The following is a 16,271-nucleotide window of genomic DNA, read 5'->3' on the forward strand; positions in this document are numbered from 1 at the left end:
ATTGAAAGAGGAACTTCTTACCCACTAATTGTCTAACAGGCTATCGCTTACTTCTTGCACGTCTAGGCGTAATGTTAACATAGACAAATGTAGAATGCCAATAAGTATGTAAATAACATTCTTAGGATTAACCTCGTATGTGCTCTTTATGTTACTTTTTTAACAAATAAAAGGAGATTGCCCTAATATGACTTCAAAAGAACATCGGATCTTGCTTGTGATTGGTCAGAGATCGCAAGGGGCGCATACGTGCTCTGTAATTTCCAATAACGATACAAATCCAGGCGTGTTTGTATCTGTCAAACTGTCTTGGTCTCCGATTAAGAACCAATTCTTAAAAGGCCGGCAGCGCGCTCGCGAGCCTTCTGGTAGTGCGAGTGTCCATGGGTGGCAGTATGACTTAACATCAGACGAGCCTCTTGCCCGTCTGGCTCCTGTAACATAAAAAAGAGAATCTTCAAGCGTCCTGTGCCACCTTTGGCTGGTAGTTAAGTCATCTGATCTTCGCCCATGCGCTCGAGGTGCCACAGACAACTCGTTCTCGTTTGATGTAGTTTTCGCTCACGGTAATGCTGTTGTAGCAACCTTGGAATCGCTATTGGAAATTACAGTACAAATGTTTGGATTTCATTTCTCTACATTCATTTTAACTCTTCTGGTCTAAAGGAATCGTATTTAATCAATCAATTTCGTAATTTCATTCCGTCGATCAATTGATCAAGTTATGTATTTTATCATTTGAACCTTAAAGTAATTTGATATGGGCATTCTCCTTTATGGAATTTCGGATTTGAAAGTTCGTATTAATAAATTGTAACAAGGGGTTGTATGCCTTATAGGTCGGAACGTGTGCGAATGCAACAAGCAATGCAAGGAAAGCAGAAGTATGACCTGTCTAAGTGGAAATATTCGGAATTACGGGACACTATTAATACATCCTGTGATATTGAGCTTTTGGAGGTAAGCAATTGTCCTTATTAAAGCTAAAAGTACGTCAAATCCATATAAAACGCGCATATAAACAGATTCAAGAAAAGTGAAAAGAAAGAAAGAAAGCAAAATCTTTAAAATTGATTGTTTCCATTTTCCATGACTAGAAATGACTAGATAGGTCCTTAAAAATCGATCCCCGATTAAAAACTCATGATGTATAAAAATAATTTTACAATTGTATGAAGTATCGTTTTCAAAATTTTGGTCTCAATAACACTTTATTTTTATGTAAATAATGTAATAATGCCTTAATAATAATTTTCTTAGGCTTGCCGCCACGAGTTCCACCGTCGACTCAAGGTGTACCACGCGTGGAAGGCAAAGAACGCCCGCAAAAGCACAATGGCTGACCAGGAGAGAGCCCCACAGTCTATAATGGATGCAGGTATAGTATCGTTATTAAAAAAAATTACTTGTTTAATTCCTTTGTGCTAGGAGTAATTCCTCTCCTTAAGCTGAATATCCACTATGTTCGCAAACCTCTTGCGCTCGGTGTACCTGCAACCGCTGTGATGGAGACAGTACGCGCATCTACAATAGATACGCATACTCCAGTGTTCTTGCGAACATTGAGCGAATGTGTCGTTACCAGTGACTAGTATGGCTAGTGCAGCATATATTTATTTCATTAACTTCAAATTTTACTTTTTAATGAATATTTGCCCACCTATCTTCCGATTTTCAACCAGGTGTCTATTTTAAATTTTTAGTTTTGAAATTCTCGTCCTGGGGATCCCACAGCACAGTATAGCTTCAGTACGACCTGCTCAGAGCTAAACATTTTTCTTCCGATCAATCCATTTTCCCGGGCGTGGAGCGCAACACAAAACGAAACTTTGTGTGTGTTTGCTCAAAACTCCGCTGCAAAGGTATCCAATATGTGGGGCAGTTGCAGGTGCGCAAGAGGTTCGCAAAAGAGATACCCTGCCTTACACTTTAAAACTTCAAGTTTTTGTATAAAAATATAAATGACACAGCAAAGAGCCCTCGAATCCAGCAAAAGGGCGAGATCTTAGGCGCCAGACACCGCTACTTCCGCATCCCGTTCGTCCGAGCTGGGGACGGGGCCAACGACAAGCGCGGATGGTGGTACGCGCACTTCGACGGGCAGTACGTCGCACGACAGATGGAGTTGCACGCCGATAAGACGCCCGTACTGCTGCAAGCTGGTGAGTCATACAAATCGTTTCTCACATGATTAATTCTTAATTTCAGCATCACCTTGTTGGTTGGAAAACTTCCAGTGACCGCTTCACACTGTCTTTTGCGAACTGTGGAATCGAGTCCTGATAAATTTCTTCCTTGAGAGATACGACCTCCAATTTTTAAAAAAAGATCAAACCCTCAAAGTCCGGCAACGCACTTAATAAAACTATTTTTAGTTTTGAATTAGAAGCGATCGAACGCGTTTATTAGCGGAGCACTCTCGCGAGGATATTAAAAATAATGCATAAAACATGCTTTTTATCATCATTGCACCCGTGTGAAGCCGGGGCCTGTCGCTAGTTAAGCAATAAATCAGTTATTGTTATACAGGTATTGACGACATGCAAATGTGCGAGCTTAGTCTAGACGAGACTGGTCTGACGCGTAAACGCGGCGCAGAGATATTGGAACATGAGTTCGAGAGGGAGTGGGCGCGAAACAACGGACCGCCATACAGGCCTACGCACTAGGGTATGTATCACTTTAACGGGTTTAAACGTGATTATTTTACAGGTATAATTTAAAAAAATATATTTTTTTATTTTTATTACTTAATAAAAAAAAATGTCAAATAAAAAAAATATAAAAAAATAAAATATGTGTTGCTAAATTCAACTCGGTAAATAGTTGTATTAAAACCGATAACATCCATCGTTTTTGTACTACTATTAGTGTAATTGTTTCCGATATACACACATTTAAAAAAAATATTAATAATTAACCCGCAGTCAAATAAATATTTTTTATTTAAATGTAATATTTTAAGAGTATACATTATAATCATACATTTTTGTTTCAGGTACAAGTTAGTGCAATGAGGTACAAAATCGAGCTTTTCCATGTGCCTTTTAATGATAGTGCAATATTTGGTCCACGGAGACTGATCATAAGTACACAATTTAGACAAGTAGAAGAATATATCCTAGAAAAATTAATTAAACATCATTCATATGAACTTTTACAAATAATCTTTGACTTATCTTTTCAAAAACTTTCCTTCTATTTCTATCTATTATTCTTCGAGTCTCTATTGAGACTGGGCATTTAGGAGATGTTACGTTTGCATCTGTCAAATTTAGAAAAAATGTAATATGTCAGACTTTTGATAAACGGAATATTTTAGTTGAAAGTATGTTTTCAATCAAATATAACACATTCCATACATATTTTTATGATCGCATTGTCGCTATTTTAATGATTATTTCTTAAAACCACAGATCGCGCCATCTTTGTGAGTGATAACTTCTTTTCAGTATTCATAGGTTGCTTTTTACTAGTTTGCTCATATTGTGTGTATTTTTACTTAATTTCTATTGACTCTGTCAACGTCAAGTATTTCTTAGTGAAACATAGATTTAAAATATGTATTGCTTTTGTAAATATTTTTCTTGTCACATGAAATCATAAGAAAAGTATCGGAACTTAAAAATATTATTTATATAAAATTATATTTTCTTTATACACGGTTATATATTATATTTACAAAAAAAAATAGTTGTACGGCATAATTTTTGGTAAATTCACATTTTATCAACATTCCAAGTATGATTTTATACATTCTAAAACAGTATTGGAATCATGTATTTGTAACAGTATTTTCATTCCTAACGACAGTTTTCTTGTATAAAATGTTATTTAAAGTACATACAGAGTGCCTTTTATGCAATGTAGACAATGACTTTGTGTACGTGTTATGCTTTACCAAATAAATATAAGATTGTACTGATGTGGTTGTCTTTTATTATTTAATTTAATAAAATACATTTGTTACGCCTTCCTGTATTGCTTTGATGGAGTGAGTGCGCCCAAGGAAATGGCGCCCGCGTATCAAACGTCATATTTGTTATATGTAACACCCAAACGTTAAATGTTATTTAAGTTAATACAGCAATTTATTTTGTCCACCTGCAATCAGTAGATTTTATGAAATGGCAATTAGGGAACGCAAATCCAATAATTTTTAATTTCCCTCCGTAATTCGTAGACTATCAGACTGCAGCAATTTTGCGCCCTTTTCAGCCGATACACACAGTGCGTCGTTTCCAAGTGGCCCGAAGTTAGGGGGTTGACGTGTTAATAAAGTCTCCTTTTGTATCGTAGTGTTAATCTCAAATCAATATCAAATTTTTTGTCTTCCTCAATAGTTGCCATTCCCAAATATTTATGGACTTCAGCATTTCGCACTGTTTTGTTTTGTAGCCGCTGTAGGATTTCGATATTAGAGCGGCTAGATGACCCCCATGATTGGTTTTGTAGATGAAGATGTAGGCTTTTCTGCCTAATAGCCAGTTCATACTACAAAGCATACCAATAGCATGCTCCTTCTTGGCTTTTATAATAATTGTCTTGGCATGTCTGATGTCAAGCGTTTGTCTAAGTGCATGACTAAATATTTGGCTGTAGTCTGTTTTGGCGAAATAGCACATTGAAATATAGAAATCAAGAGTAGAATTTCCACAAAAATAAAATATTTTATACTACTTTTTTAATTTGCAAAGAAATGTTATTATGTAACCGTAATGTAATGTTATTATAGCTTCTGGGGCTGAATACCGGAAATAATTGATATAATATAGCGTCTAGAATAGTAAGTCTGGTTTTCACGAACAATTTTAATTGTCTGTCTGTGCTTTTTAAGTAGTCTATGTTTATCTATATTCTTTATGGCCCGTGCTCCCAAATCCAATTTTGTAACCTATGGTTTATTTTGTTTTATTATTGGGTAAAAGCGAGAACGTAAAAGTGGAAAATTGGTGCTTTAGTTTACACAGTAATGTGAAAACGTGAATTAGATTGCTAGAAAAAAACATTTTTTTGTCTGAATTAAACTCTTATAAATGTTTTAAGTGTCGTTATGTTGAATCTTATAACTTTGGTTGAAAACTCCTGAATCTCGATCTTGTGACATAATGAGTTTATTATTTCTTAGCTTGTTATTTCTTATCACTACGACACACTCATTGCCTTACGACGGTAAGATAAAAACTTTCAAATTTAATATTTAAATATAGAAATAGGTTAATGATTCAATTTACATATTTACTCAAAAACAATTGTTTTTCTTCGCTTCTCAAAGTAGGCAGAGATCAATTTATACGATAATTAATATTATTTTGTATTAGAATATGAAAAAGCTTGTATTTTATTTAACAGTACATTGGCTTGGTGGACCAACAGTAGTTGACAGAGATATTTCACCTTCAAAACAAACTGTAGATGTATATTGTTATTCCGGCACTGCGAAAAACCTTCTAGCATTATGGCAAACTGTTAAGGTAATGAATAAATTGAAACATAATTCATCTCATCATAAATTAAACATCATGTATTATTTAATTATATTTTTTTGCAGTTTAATATTAAAATAAAGACAGATGAGTTTAGTCAGTATCTGGGCGAGAACCCAGAGGAAGTTTATAAAGATTATACAGACGATAGCTATGGCTGGGCAGTGGTTAGTCCATTTCAAAAGAAGTCATATAGAAGCGTGTCTCTTAACCTCTTTACACCTACCTGCATGGCTATTAATACAAAACAGAGACATAGTATTGAATTGCAGATTCAAAGTAAGTGGTTCTGATTTCATTAATTCTTAAAGATAAATTAGGTTTTGATTTACACAAACTGACACAGGTTTTATTCTATTCCAGGAGTTGATATCTGGCGTGTTATTATGATGGCATCTGGCATTACCCTCATATTTGCCTCTCGCTCACTTAGTGGTAACCCAGTATTCTTCTATTTGTGTGGAATTGTAGTTGGAGTATCCGCATCTTTTATGGTCATTGTGTATTATATAAGCAGGCTGCTTCCAAGGGTAAGTTTGTGCAGCATGAGTGGATTAAGCAATATAGAATATATTTCAGTATTTATATGCTTGGTGTGACAGGGTAACCTTGCTTGTATACTTCTTTATATCTTATTAGAAATTTATTTTACCTATGTGTTGAATAAATAATTAGGTTGTGTTCAAGATGTAGATCTACTCTTGTTTGAGAAAAACATTGGATTTGACATATAGAAATGATACTTAGCTATAGCTTAGTTTTGTCTCTATTTTGAATCTAAACCTTATAGTATGTTATGTTTCAAGATATGTTATAATTAATGCATAATTAAATAATATGATTTGTGTCTTATCCTGGATTGAAAAAAATATTATATTAATATAATTTGAGTTTAATTATAAAATTTCATGCCCATTACAAAATTGTTATAATTAAAATGTGTATGCCCCATGGTATAATATTTTATACCCTTTCTCTTGATATAAATCAGCATATGTATGTTTATAGCAACATAATTTAATTTCAGAAAACCTTAACCTATGGTATATTAATAGGCGGTTGGACAGTAGGAGTATATATTTTCCAACAAATATGGGAGAATATCAGAACATTATTGCTCTCATACCAGGCCTATATATTTTGGTACACTTTTCTGGCTGGTTTTGTCAGTTTCATAGTATGCTATAGAATAGGACCACCGAAGAATCAGCGAAGTAAGAATCTTGTTATGTGGACATTACAGGTTAGTTACTTTAATGTTGTCATATTTTGTATTTATATGTGTGTTTATTTTAGGTTGTATGAGTTGCTGTTTTGTCTTCATAATTGCAAATGGTTTTTTTATATTATGTAGTTGTAAAAAAATTGATTATTTAAATAATTCAGGACAGCTTTAGATACTGTTGTTGAGTCATTCATGTTATTTAACAAGGTATTTTTAAGCATATAAAAATATTTTGGAATTTACAAGTCATAATGTTTCCAGGTAGTAGGTGTTTTCGTTATCTTCTTCAGCAGTCAGTACCAAGAGGCATCAGCTGCAGTACTGATCGCGGCACTGGTGGCCAAGTACTTCCCTCAAAGTTGGCTTTACAGGATACAGGGATATTGGTGAGTATTATTAATGCAGAAAGCTTACCACGCAAATTCGTAGTAACGATTATTCTTTGTATGTGTGTATTGTTCCCTTATAAGTCTAAAGAAGCAGTTGATATTTGTATAAAGCTTTTTACATTAATAATAATTGTTGTTTATGTACTTGTAGTAGGCAGAAGACTTAAAATAATTGCGTAGATATAATTTTTTTAATTGTGCCAAATAATATATGCTTTTATTAATTTATATCAAATTAAATAATTTACCAATTAACATAGAAACTTGACCTAATTACCTAACATAGAAACTTGACCTAATTACCTAAAATTGAGTTAAAAAGGAAAACCTGATATATCCCAAAAAGAATTGAGAGGTTGTGTTTTGTCATCCGATCCGAAAATCGATCTCGTCGTGTAGTCTAGATAACTCAAAACATGGCAGATAATAACAGTGGCGGAGTTTCTTGCCAGTTCTTCTTAACTTTCTACGCCCTTGTTTGCGAAGTGGTTCTAAATAAAATTTTGGAATCAATTTAACATCTTCAATCTTTATGTCGTGTCGTTCATAAGTGTACTTTTGTTTACCTATAAGTTATTTTGTGTTTGATAAAACATACGAAGTACGACATCATCTTAACGTACTCTTTCACTAATTTGAATGAGGTGTCTAAAGAACACCGATATTCTCTCCTAATAGCAAATTAAAAAAGTTCGCTTACAAGAATATCAGCCATAATAAATAAATAATAATAATTGCAAGAACTATACCGGAATATACCAAGATCGCTATCTCTTTAAAAGTTGCAGAACCTGGTCTGTATATAAAAGATGATTATAAACCAGTGCCACTAACCACTAGGTATTGGGTTCCTATATCTCTTTCGTGATATTTTTTTTAATAGGCAAGTTGATTCCTCATATGCGAGACATAAGACTGAATGTCTAGGTCCATGCTCAAGCCAACACTACTCAATTTAAACATTTGTCCAGGCGTCGTAGATTTCCACCAAAACCACATTTATTGACTAGCGAGGAATACTACGAAGAAGGTGCGCGTGAGACGAAGCGTGCGTTGGAACAACTACGCGAGCATTGCTCTAGCCCCGATTGTGCGCAATGGAGGGTCATGCTCAAGTTGCACGACGCTAAACGGTGAGTAATTTTTAAGTGAACTTTATCGACGTTGGAAAATATTTACCTTCACATTTTTCGCTTACGCGTCACATTTTTTTACGCTACGCGCCATTGTTTTTCTTGTTGCTACCACGGTTGAAGAGATTCGAAGCCATTAATAACAAAAATATATAATAATGATTGTAATGGTTGTAATAAGCCTATTACAATTAATGAAATTCTAATAATTTAGAAATTGTTTTATTTAACTTGATTTAACCGGTTTCTGTAAAGTTGCACATAGGAGATCATTATTCGAAAAATAAGCTCAGTTTCATTTCTTACGTATGTAGACTATTACACACACACACATTATTTAAATTCTTTCTCTACTTTCAAAGGTATTTTAATCAAAATTTAAGTAATTGTTGACTGGAACCAGGAAGGCACTCAAAATATGATTTCGACAAACCTTTTTGTTTTACCTTCACTAATATTAGATTTTGATTTAAAATTCAATTGTATTTAAACTAATGTGGTGTCGGGTCTTTCGGACATATTGTAAATATTATAATTCATATTTTAGATTTCGAAATGAGAGGGGAGACTTAAGAAGACGAAGGTGATTGTTTACATACATTCTATTATATTGATTAAAATTACAAAGACATTGCAAACTTTAACACTGATCAAACATAAATAGATATATAATACTAAAGTATTGAGATCTGTGAAACCATTTCTACGTGAAGTTTGTCTTGGAACAGATTATAATTCTTTTAACATCATCTGTCCCCGTAAAATTGATTACCTTGCGATATTTTACTATAAACAAAATTTAATGTCAGAAATTATTCGTTTTCAATTCCTTTAATGTTTCATGTTCAGTAGAAAAATGATTTAAACTTGTGAAAAGGATTTAGGTACAGAACATCACTGCTATGTGCAACTGACTTTTAATATTATATAAATATAATTAACCGCCGTGAATACATATATAGTTCAGTTCTAAGGTAAAAAGTTACCTACTTATTTATAAAAACTAAATCAATTGCTCTCTTTTAACTAATACCATTGTCTCTATCTTTCTATGTACGCTTAAATGAAAAGAGATAGGTGATTATTTTAACGGTGAAATTAGACGATGAAGATATTTTATTTCCAGTTTCGCAAGTTTCGTGGAGGGTAACTCGCATTTGAGCGACGATGAAGTATTGGATTACGAGTCGTATGCCTTCTCTATGGAGAGATCGAAACGAGCTAGCTCGTCGCGTCTAGAAATATCTGATGATGAATCCTCGGAGTATGACGATGAATAAAACAAACAAACAATCTATTACGCATGATCAAGACACCTTATTAATAGTACCAATTTCAATTAACTGTAAATATAAGTTTTTATTTCACATCTGGTGATCATTTTACTCTGTGTTCTCTAGCTTTGACAATAATTTATTGTCAAATTTATCCGAACTAAACGAACATCTGACTTTGACAGATACATCATTTTCTTGAGTTTTAGGATGAAATTTAGAAAATAAACTTGCACGATCTTTCGTGTATCGAAATCCGATACATTTTTCACTTACAGAAGTCAGGTTTAAAGTTTTATAACCGATTCAAAAGTATACATTTCCATATTAAATTATTTATCATGCTCTTCAAACTTTTTTTTGATTTCTTTCAGTTTGCTATTAATAATTAGTTTAACTTTAATATTTTTTGTTTGTTTTACACGACATTTCCCTAGGGTCTAGCCCAAGTTCCCAGCGCAACAATAGTGATTTAAACGACATACGCCATAAATATTTCAATTATTAAATCGGAACTTTAGTGACTTTTGACTGCCAATGTACAAAATATTTATGATTCTTAGTTTAAAATGTTTTAAGTATGTCAACGATCTCGTGGTCCTTTTTTTCTTCGTCATAGACACGTGTTTTCTCTAAGTTGTCACCTTTTTCTTGTTGTAGTTACGAGATTTATACATGTAAATTCGGTAATTTATATTTATTATTATGTTTGCCAAATGCAAACATTAAATTACACAAAAGAATTTTAGATGTATGATTCCAACCGTTTTTGCCATAAAGTCACACACACAATCTTAAATTTGAATGAATTTAGATTTAATGCTGTAAAACTTGAGAGAACGAAGGATCTCTAAATGATGGCGAAAAAAATAGTCATTTTAGTTAGTAATATTTTTTAATGTTAATTTGCATACATTTTGTAAGTGTATTTAATTTGTGAATAATTTAACAACAATTTGTAAGGATTCTGATAGGATTTATTGCTGTTTTTTAATTGAATTGAGGAAGTCAAAATTTCTCAATACTTATCCTCTCTTTGCTTTTCTCGATCATAGCTTTATTTGTCAAACCGGAAGCTACTGTTATTAAAGTCAAAAGTTTAGCAAAATTTAAATGGTACTACAAATGATGATCGAGTAAAGACAATGTGAATTTTGGTAATGTTTATATAATAGCACCATAAAGTGTAAATAAGGCACTTTGAATAATGTGTGTACTATATTTTTATAAGACTGTTTTCCTAGTTTGAATAAAAAATTAAATTAAATTTTGTTTTATTTTTAATCAATTATATTATATAAGAAAACAATTAGTCCACATAGATATAAACCAATCTTCCACAGATAACGCACTACGACACAAATTTTATGGCACATTAATTAAAATACATACATATTCTGTTTCGTATCTTACTTAAATTACAATCTAGTTCATATAAAATTGGATTAATTTCATAATAACAAATATTATTAATAATAGATATTTTGTTCAAAATTATTTTTAAGCCAAAAAGCTAGACTTGTTTGATACATAAATCGTTAATTTATTAACAAAAATATATTTTTATCTACCCTAAATATAAATTAGTATAAAGCATACAGTTAGAACACAACACAATACATCAAAGCCATTTTGGCATCGGTCAATTTTTAAAAGTCAAACTCTGTTGTCAGTTCTCGACAGTTTGTCAAGATTTTGTCTATTACATACTTAAATGCTAATTAAATGAAAACAATTCAGGAATTAGGTTTTAGAAAAAAACATTTTGGTCTAAAACGGTGGATGTTATTTGTATTAGATCATTAATTTTGTTTATAAGTCATATATTATTATTTGCTAATCATCGCATTCGGCTTGCTTTCTTGCTTTTGTCAAGCGTCTGAGGCGGCGGAGGTGGCTTTGCAGACACGTGTCGGCTATACAGACTGAAATTACCAAATATAAAATCGAACTTAATATATGTCTTTTAATAACCCGACAACGAGTGCAATCGTGGGCGATAGGAAAGTCTTCCTGACTTTGAAAAACTTTTGGTTAAATCCGTTAAGTTAAATTTTATTTAGGAATATTTTTGGTGCCAGAGGTTTGATAACTGGACAGAAGGGTACAAACTTTTTAACATTTAAACTTAGGTCAATTTGCATGTATTTCTGTGCTGATACATAAAAAATAATGTATGTTAATGAACTAATATTTTATAAGGATATTTGTGTGGCAATATAATAATTGAAGACAAAAAAAAGATACTCACACTCTATACGTCTCGGAACGAAGATAGTCCAGCACATGAGAGGGTCCCAATTTCAACTGATCTTCAATGGGAGGAACCCAAAAGTTCCCCTCAAGCCGTAGCACTGACTTGTTACTTGCGAGCTCCAAGAACCCTGATAATATCGTCAATCATCACTACATATTATAAAACACAGTCGCTTTCTCTGTCCCTATGTCCCTTTGTATGCTTAAATCTTTGAAACTATGCAACGGATTTTGATGCGGTTTTTTTTAATAGATAGAGTGATTCAAGAGGAAGGTTTATATGTATAATAATATCCATTAAATAGTGGAGAATTACTGTTATTTTTGAGGTTTCTAATGTGATGTCGTAAATAATTACATTTTTTCCGCTTACATTGCAAACGCAGGCTGAACCTTACGAGTTTTATCAAAATAATGTACTAAGTATTACAGTACACATTGAAAAGGTCTACAGAAAAGTCCGTGATGGTATATGTCTATCTCTTATGTATAACCCACATTTTTATATACAACATTCACAGATTTTCTGTAGTGTATTTAGTATCAGCATTGCACCCGTGCGAAGCCGGGGCGGGTCGCTAGTATTCATTAAGAAGTACTTTCTACACCGTACATTAGACATAGCAAATAATATACTTCAAGATACTTTTCATCAATAATGACATTTAACACAAATTAATCTGACTCATGATATATTTAGGCATCTAGGCAAGTGTGCAAATATTTCTCTACAAATTTCTTGGAAACTATACTATTATCACATACAATGGTTATCCATGAAACGATTTACTATTTTTTTTTTATAGAACAGGGGGCAAACGGGCAGGAGGCTCACCTTATGTTCAGTGACACCGTCGCCCATGGACACTCAACAATTTTGTATTGAAACCCAGCTGCAGGTATTAATCCGAACAACTCCTCTGAACACTACATGGTAAATGCGGTAGAAGATGCAGAGAGACCCCACATCTCTACGCAACGCCAAAGGATCAAGCCGCTCGGAGAGGCATTGGTCATCTACGATTCAAACTGCTCTTCGCAGAATACGGTCAAGTGGAAGGAGCTGGTACTGGGGAGCCCCGCGTTATACTACTACTGCTACTACTACTAGCAGACTCGGCCAAGCGTTGCTGTGGCTTAGGTTTTTATTATATTACATAGGAGTAAACTATTCAAGGGAAACGGTAGGAGAACTTATGGGAAACGTTGGTACTTTTAACACAGCGCCATCTGTTAGAATTATATCAAATTAAAAACAAATAATTTGCAATAAAATAAAATTGCGACTATAATTTGAGATTTATACTATCCTATCTCTCAAGTTGGATCAAACTGCACATGGTGTGCGAATTTTATTATAATCGGTTAAGTGGTTTAGGAGTCCATTGAGGACAAACATTGTGACAGGAGATTTATATATATTAAGATATTTGATGTTAAGTATTACTAATTAATTTTTTGTCAAAAATAAGGTTTTAAATTGTAAATAAAATTACCTATTTCTGGTGGCAACACAACAAGTCTATTTCCTTGTAAATGTAACTCCCTCAATCTTGTCAACTGGCCTAACTCTCGTGGTACTTCAATCAGATCATTCTCCCTCATGGATAGCTGCAGATAATAAATGTATAATATTTTATATTATAATAAATATTTCATCAAAACGTTGAAATGTTTTATAAATAAATTCATCAATCAAAAACTTGTTGATTAAAAAGAGTAGCGGAGAGTTTATTGCCAGTTCTTCTCTTCCGTTCTACACCCTTGATTTGAGAACTGGCGGTAAATGTTAAATAAGAAGCCATTCATGAATGCAATATACTACACTAGGTTACCAAAGAGTTCTAAAATTGAAATTCAAAAAAGTTTTCATTTGCAATGTTTCTAACTGGCCAGTTCTAAACATTTTCAGTATTACCCATGTATCACTAAGGGCCTGTTTCACAATGTAGGGATAAGTTCCAAATAAGCGATTTGTTACTTATTGGTAGGATAAATAGTATTTTTGCGCTTCACGACTGTCAGATAGCGCTATACGTCATGAAATTCGAAGTATCTTATTTGGAACTTTTATCTTTCGAATAATTTATGTGTTGCATAGCTATTTGGCACTTTATCCATACATTGTGAAATAGGCCCTTAATTTACCAAAAATATTTAACTGTTGCATGCTCATTAGAGATTATAATGATGACTAAAGTACAGTCAAAAAATTAATGACTAGTATAGTCATATTAATAGCTATCAGTAGTCACTAAATCTCAAAGCAATATAAAAATTATACATACAATCTGAAGATTTTTCAAGTTTCCAATCTCAGCCGGAAGATATTCAAAGTCATTATCTCCCAAATAAAGAGCTCTTAGGCTTTCTGAAAAAACAAACATTTGAAATAAATAAATATTGTTTCCCAACAAACTTCACATGATGTGTAACTAATAACTATTTGAATAGATGTGTTGACTATGATATTTAAAGTGTCCAAAGGAATAATAAAAAAGAGATACCCCAATATTAATGATATCAGAAAGCTATACAATAACCAACATGTCATGACAACCAATAGTCATGAAAAGGGATAACAAACTTAATAAATATGGAATGTTAATTTTCCTTATAGTTTATCATTTATTTGCACATAGTTTCTAAATAGATTCTGATGAGACCGAAGCAGGTCTCCTGTTTCTCTCACACCATAAGCCTTCTCTCACTCCCTCCACAGTTTTTGGCCATTATTATTCATCATGCATCAAGGGTACTAGTTGCATTAAGAATTATCATTTTACTACCTCAGTGTAACTCTGATATTAACTGTATTCTCAATTAAATTTATTATTAATTTGCTGGACTATAATTGTTTTTCCAAGTTTATCAATAATTATTAATGTTGATTGTAGTTTACACCCTCCATGCCTCTTTCACTCATATACCACATCCTTACATACTTACAATACATAGTTTTTTTTTACACTAGAAATTCCTTAGAAATTATTCATATAACAGAACAATGTTTGCCGGGTCAGCTAATACATTATATATACAATTGTTACTTGAAAATATATGGTTATTTTTTTCTTATACTGCAACAAATATTCTAAATGATATTCCAAATTAAAAAATTTTTAGGGTTGCAATATTTACCATAAGGATTTTCGAAGACAGTTAAACATGTAAGACACTGGTTACCTACATATCCTAATGTCCCCACCCAAATTATCCTATGGGGGGATTATAGAGTTAAGTTTCAGAAATGAGAATTGACATGAACATTGACTTTCAGATATTATCATATGGGAGTATCACCTATAGCTGTCTTATTAAAGAATATGTTTAAGTTGGGTAATATTTCGAACCTAACAAACAAAAATACAGAACTTACCCATCATAAAGAAATTTCCAGGCAATGTAGTCTCTTTCAGATTATTATAAGTACAATCCAAAATTTCCAGTACAGGAAAAGCTCCAAACCCTCGAGGCAATGCATACAACCTATTAAGGGATACATTGAGAATTCTTAGTTTTGGTAGAGAAGACAAACTCACAGGTAGTTCTTCAATGTGATTGTTGGTAAGATTTAATATCTCCAAGTTCATCAAATTAGCAAGACCAGCTGGCACAACTTGGAGCTTATTATGACTTAAAGTTAATCTTGTAATATTTTCCAAGCTAACTGAAACAATGTTACAATTACAATCAATTTATACTGCTACTTTACGTCTATGGTTCAGAGAGGAAACAAACAAAAATTAATTGTAAACTAAAAGTGTAGGTGAAGGTGAAGTCATCATTAAAAATAAATCCTAAAATAATCAGTGATTTATTTTGTGGTACAGTTTTTTCAAGTATTTAAAAAAAAACTATTTTGTACCTGTACACACTTAAAGGATAATAATTCGAGGGGATTACATTAAAAAAATAATAAAGATTGGTAATGTTGTTGCGAAACTACTCTGTTGAAAACTAGTTTTCGTACAAATAAGGAAAAACCAGTTAGAAGTGCATACTTACATAAGCCTGGTATTTCATCTAAGCTAGAAATTCCTTTATCAACCAGATCTATCTCTGGATTATTAATTTCTTTGGCTTCTTCAATAACTTTTTTAGCCTTCGACATTTTGGCAGTGTTTGGAATACAGGAAACTGGCGGCGGATGATTCATTTTTGTGGTAAACGTATGAAATCAAAGAAGTGCAAGCCAATCAGAACTGGTTTTACTATTTGTCCTAAAACTTGATTGGTAGAAATAAAAAAAATGCTAGAGAACATAAACATTGCCATTGTAGAAAAAGGAGAATTTCAGACTTAGGTTTAATTAATCTTTTATAAATTATAATTAATAGTTTTAGAGGTTTGTCAAAAATTTTAAACGAGAATGTGATTGTTCTTCTAGATCTAGAGTGACTTCCTATTTAACGCGAAACTCTACAATCAATTATTAAGACTAACAGATAATGAATATAAAAATTGATAGTTAAACATAAATTTCTGAGGTCTGTCCTGTCAGGACG

At 32.7% G+C, this 16,271-nt stretch overlaps 3 protein-coding genes across 5 annotated transcripts in view; 2 read left to right on the forward strand and 1 right to left on the reverse strand.

The window, feature by feature from the left end:
- Positions 1-3,925, forward strand: part of LOC110996996 (myosin heavy chain 95F) — a 41,094-nt gene extending 37,169 nt beyond the window's left edge. For both annotated transcript variants that reach the window (XM_045629031.1, XM_045629032.1), the window contains 5 exons: positions 840-960; positions 1,261-1,378; positions 1,971-2,162; positions 2,530-2,670; positions 2,999-3,925. In XM_045629031.1, the coding sequence (XP_045484987.1) occupies positions 840-960; positions 1,261-1,378; positions 1,971-2,162; positions 2,530-2,669 (571 nt within the window). In that variant the 3' untranslated portion in view covers position 2,670; positions 2,999-3,925. The remainder of the gene's footprint in view (positions 1-839; positions 961-1,260; positions 1,379-1,970; positions 2,163-2,529; positions 2,671-2,998) is intronic.
- A 953-nt stretch (positions 3,926-4,878) lies between these two features.
- LOC110996997 (nuclear envelope integral membrane protein 1) lies at positions 4,879-10,770 on the forward strand. 2 transcript variants are annotated; one of them, XM_022264923.2, is made up of 9 exons: positions 4,879-5,172; positions 5,353-5,474; positions 5,552-5,765; positions 5,850-6,016; positions 6,514-6,729; positions 6,973-7,097; positions 8,072-8,233; positions 8,781-8,816; positions 9,360-10,770. In XM_022264923.2, the coding sequence occupies exons 1-9, from the start codon at positions 5,109-5,111 to the stop codon at positions 9,511-9,513; spliced, it is 1,260 nt and encodes a 419-aa protein (XP_022120615.1). In that variant the 5' UTR covers positions 4,879-5,108; the 3' UTR covers positions 9,514-10,770. The 2 variants fall into 2 exon arrangements, with proteins under 2 accessions (XP_022120615.1, XP_022120616.1); XM_022264924.2 differs by lacking the exon at positions 8,781-8,816 and having other exon boundaries at positions 4,883-5,172.
- On the reverse strand, positions 10,770-15,958 carry LOC110996998 (ras suppressor protein 1). Its single transcript, XM_022264925.2, has 6 exons — positions 15,772-15,958; positions 15,143-15,433; positions 14,052-14,134; positions 13,260-13,374; positions 11,759-11,891; positions 10,770-11,432 (listed from the first exon to the last, which is right to left on the reverse strand). Exons 1-6 carry the CDS (start codon positions 15,920-15,922, stop codon positions 11,348-11,350), a joined length of 858 nt encoding a protein of 285 aa, XP_022120617.2. The 5' UTR covers positions 15,923-15,958; the 3' UTR covers positions 10,770-11,347.
- Positions 15,959-16,271: the final 313 nt, after the last annotated feature.

Source organism: Pieris rapae, chromosome 7, assembly GCF_905147795.1.
Source record: "Pieris rapae chromosome 7, ilPieRapa1.1, whole genome shotgun sequence".
Lineage (NCBI taxonomy): Eukaryota > Metazoa > Arthropoda > Insecta > Lepidoptera > Pieridae > Pieris > Pieris rapae.

Bases quoted from the DNA above. Each gene is read 5' to 3' on its own strand.
- LOC110996998 (XM_022264925.2), bottom strand. From the start codon at position 15,922: ATGAATCATCCGCCGCCAGTTTCCTGTATTCCAAACACTGCCAAAATG. The intron at 14,135-15,142 runs GTAAGTTCTGTA...TTGTTTTTTCAG, and splicing joins TGGAAATTTCTTTATGATGG to AAAGCCTAAGAGCTCTTTAT. The intron at 11,892-13,259 runs GTAATTTTATTT...CGATATTATCAG, and splicing joins TGTGTTGCCACCAGAAATAG to GGTTCTTGGAGCTCGCAAGT.
- LOC110996997 (XM_022264923.2), top strand. From the start codon at position 5,109: ATGAGTTTATTATTTCTTAGCTTGTTATTTCTTATCACTACGACACAC. The intron at 5,766-5,849 runs GTAAGTGGTTCT...ATTCTATTCCAG, and splicing joins TATTGAATTGCAGATTCAAA to GAGTTGATATCTGGCGTGTT. The intron at 8,817-9,359 runs GTGATTGTTTAC...TTTTATTTCCAG, and splicing joins GGAGACTTAAGAAGACGAAG to TTTCGCAAGTTTCGTGGAGG.